Source organism: Arachis duranensis, chromosome 10 (genome assembly GCF_000817695.3).
Source record: "Arachis duranensis cultivar V14167 chromosome 10, aradu.V14167.gnm2.J7QH, whole genome shotgun sequence".
Taxonomy (NCBI): domain Eukaryota; kingdom Viridiplantae; phylum Streptophyta; class Magnoliopsida; order Fabales; family Fabaceae; genus Arachis; species Arachis duranensis.
Window position 1 is genome coordinate 26,572,731 of NC_029781.3, and position 3,375 is coordinate 26,576,105.

At 34.2% G+C, this 3,375-nt stretch overlaps 1 protein-coding gene across 1 annotated transcript; it reads right to left on the reverse strand.

Annotated features, from left to right (window-relative positions):
• Positions 1-1,295: 1,295 nt before the first annotated feature.
• LOC107469659 (pentatricopeptide repeat-containing protein At1g77170, mitochondrial) lies at positions 1,296-3,109 on the reverse strand. Its single transcript, XM_016089038.3, has one exon. It carries the CDS (start codon positions 3,066-3,068, stop codon positions 1,623-1,625), a length of 1,446 nt encoding a protein of 481 aa, XP_015944524.1. The 5' UTR covers positions 3,069-3,109; the 3' UTR covers positions 1,296-1,622.
• Between the last annotated feature and the right edge of the window lie 266 nt (positions 3,110-3,375).

The window sequence follows — 3,375 nt, forward strand, 5'->3', positions numbered from 1 at the left end:
TTTGAACTCTTAATCAGACCTTTAATTTAATCTAATAAATAGCATACAAGATGTTAGTATGTTAGTATGTTACCAATGTATGATTTGGTTGACTATCTTGGATTTTGATTGGATACACAGAATATTCCGGCCAATAAGAATGAGACAAAAAGCTAGAATTTTCTACGAAAATTTGGCAATTGAAACAATTATATAACGACGAAAGTTTTTACATCACGTCTATAATAAGTTCAAATCATAGTTCAAATGATTGAAATTTTGAATACGTTAATATTTTCTAATGAAAAGACTCCACTATGTTCTAATTAAAATAGGTAATTTTTTAATTTAAACTATGAGAAGTTTGGTTTCAAAAAGAAAACTCGACACATTAAACTTAAAGGTAAATGTTATTATAATAGAAAACTAAGGAAACAAACAAATAAAATAGAAACTAAAGTACTCAACAAAGGGCTACCATAGTGAGTTTAAATTGAATACTTTTGACTTATAAAACACACAAGAAAAAAATGATGAAATCTCATGAGCTTTTAATTTTTCAAATGTTTTTTTTTATAGATGCTAATTTTTTTTATATGAAAAAAATATTGGTGTTTTTGTTGAAAATAGAATTATTTGGTGTAATTACATATGGGTGGATTTTGCAAGTGGAGAGTTAACATGCAAGATGCGTGTTGCAATATAAAGGGTTGAACATTTGTTTTTGCACTTTCACAATACTGTAATACACTTTAAAGATCAATATTCAGCTAAAACATCATCTTCATCACCATATTAAAAATAATTTCTGCATTTTTCGTTTGTGGGATGGAACACTTTCATAGTTTCATAATTTTCTTTGGTGGAATAGAATCAAGTGAAGAATGAAGATATTTATTAAATTTAAAGAAGAATGTGTATTTTTTTGCTTTAAAAAAAAAGGTAATCTTTACTCTTCATCTTAAAAAAAAAGTAATCTTTACTCTTCATCAACACTGTACTCTTCATCTTCACTCTTCACTCTTCACCGTAGCATTACCTGACACTTACATATCGATGATAAATTGATAATCGGACTAGTGACCATCTTTTAACTAGTGACCATCTTTTACCCTAAAATCCAAACATCAGTTCGTTCTCAATTTATCATCAGCAACCTTTGATATTTCTTATTCTTCGTGAGCACTGCTATTGGCTAGCTTGGCTTCTTGCATAATAAAGTCTCTTTTCCCTTTCTTTTTATCCATAATAAAGTGAATGTATTTTTTCTTCACACATTACAGATTGGGCAAATCACTATCTTTCTCAGTCCTCAGTTACAAATCCAAAATTTAATTTCTGACTTCTTAAAATAAAAAGCTTATCAATTCTGTAATGAACAACAGACAAATTATATAACAAAGTTTCCCTCCTTCCTAAATAAGCTATCTATCCTAAATTCATTCTTCGCCTGGCCTTAAGCTCCTAACACAACAAATACTCGTCAATGCTATGGTACTATCTTTGGTTTCGAGCATATCCCCAGAAATTAAGAAAAAAAAATCATAAGAAGAAAGGGCAAAATTTCAAGTCATGAACCATACAAAACAAAAGTTGAAGTGACCGAAAAATTCCCAATGCCAAATTAATTTATTGTTGAATCCTCAATTTGAATTTGTTGTGAGGCTATAACCAGGAACCTTAGCAAGCTTTCCTTCTTTCATGAAAGATCTTATTCTCTCCACCTCCTTCCACAATCCGTGATTTGCATAGATATTGCACAATACCACATAAGCACCATCATTCCAAGGTTCCAATTCTTGCAAATGCTTAGCTACCCATTCTGCCATATCCACGTTCCCATGTTTTTCACATGCACCCATCAAACACCCCCATACTATAGAATTTGGCTTCATAGGCATCTCCTCCACCATTTTTCTAGCCTCATCAAGCAATCCTGCTCGACCCAACAGGTCTACCATGCATCCATAGTGTTGCATTTGGGGTGTTATTCCATAAACATTCTTCATCATATCAAAATAGTATCTTCCCTCTTGAACTGTCCCACCATGCACGCAAGCACTGAGTACTCCAATAAAAGTCACATAATTCGGATTTACTCCTGCCTTTATCATACACCAGAAGCAATCTAGTGCTTCCTTAACATGTCCATGCATCCCATATCCTACAATCATGGATGTCCATGACGAAACATTTCGATCCTCCATTGATGCAAAAATTCTATATGCCAAGTCCATCCGGCCGCACTTTCCATACATGTCAATCAGCGAATTCAACAACAAAATATCCGTCTTCTCCGAATCCTTAGCCTGTAAAACACATTTGTGCAGCTGGATTGCCAAATTCAAGTCACCAATGCTCCCACAAGCTGATGTCAAGCTAACCATGGTGACACCGTCTGGCACAAACCCATGTCTCCTCATATTGATAAACATGTCTATTGCATCCTGGGCAAGCCCAGCCTGCGAAAGGCCACCTATTATGGCATTCCAAGAACCAAGCTTCGGTTGAGGATTTTCATCAAACACCTTACGTGCACTTCCAAATTCACCAGCTTTACAATACAAACCCAAGAACCCTGTTTCACAATACTCGTTGGATTGCAAACCAAGCTTCACGGCAACAGAATGCAGCTGCTTTCCAAGCTCAACAGCAAAACACTGACACACAGCCTTAAGAACAATGGGCATGGTATAATGATCGGGCAAAACCCCTGCTCGAAGCATTGCAACATGGATGTGAAGTGCCTTGCGTGGAGCATCTAATCTAACATAGGCCCTGATGATATTGTTCCAATTAAAAGGTGCAGGATTTGATTCGAGAAAGTGGGTTGTTAATACATGGGCATATAGTTGGTTCAGTTGACGTATCCCACTACAATTAGACAGCTGGGTAGCTACCAATGCTACAACATCGTTTTCGTGTTTTGTTGTTGCAGAAAAACAACGAGAAATGAAAGCAAAAATGGAACCTTTGAGATGGAACAACCTTGGCATTACAGCATTAGCCAAGTTTGAATCCAAATCATAAGATATGTAGTTTTGTATAGTTTTGTTTTTCCTCTGTAAACTGTGGTGCACAAACCTCATGCTTCTTACACAGTTCCGAAGCTCTTCCAGCTTCCAGTAGTAAAAGGGTCAAATGAATGGCATAGTTACAGCGGCCTTGTGGCAACCACAAAATAAGAAAAATAAGTTAGGTCCATATCTTAAAACTTTTTTATTTTGTTTTAAATAAATTACTATATAATTTTAAGTTTTTAACCATCTTTTTATTAAATTTTTCACTGAAATAAAATAAAAAATATAATTATTTTTTAAAATTTAATTTTTTAACTTTAATTTTTTAAATACGATTTTTTTTATTTAAAACAAATTCGTCGGTAAGGCGAACTCT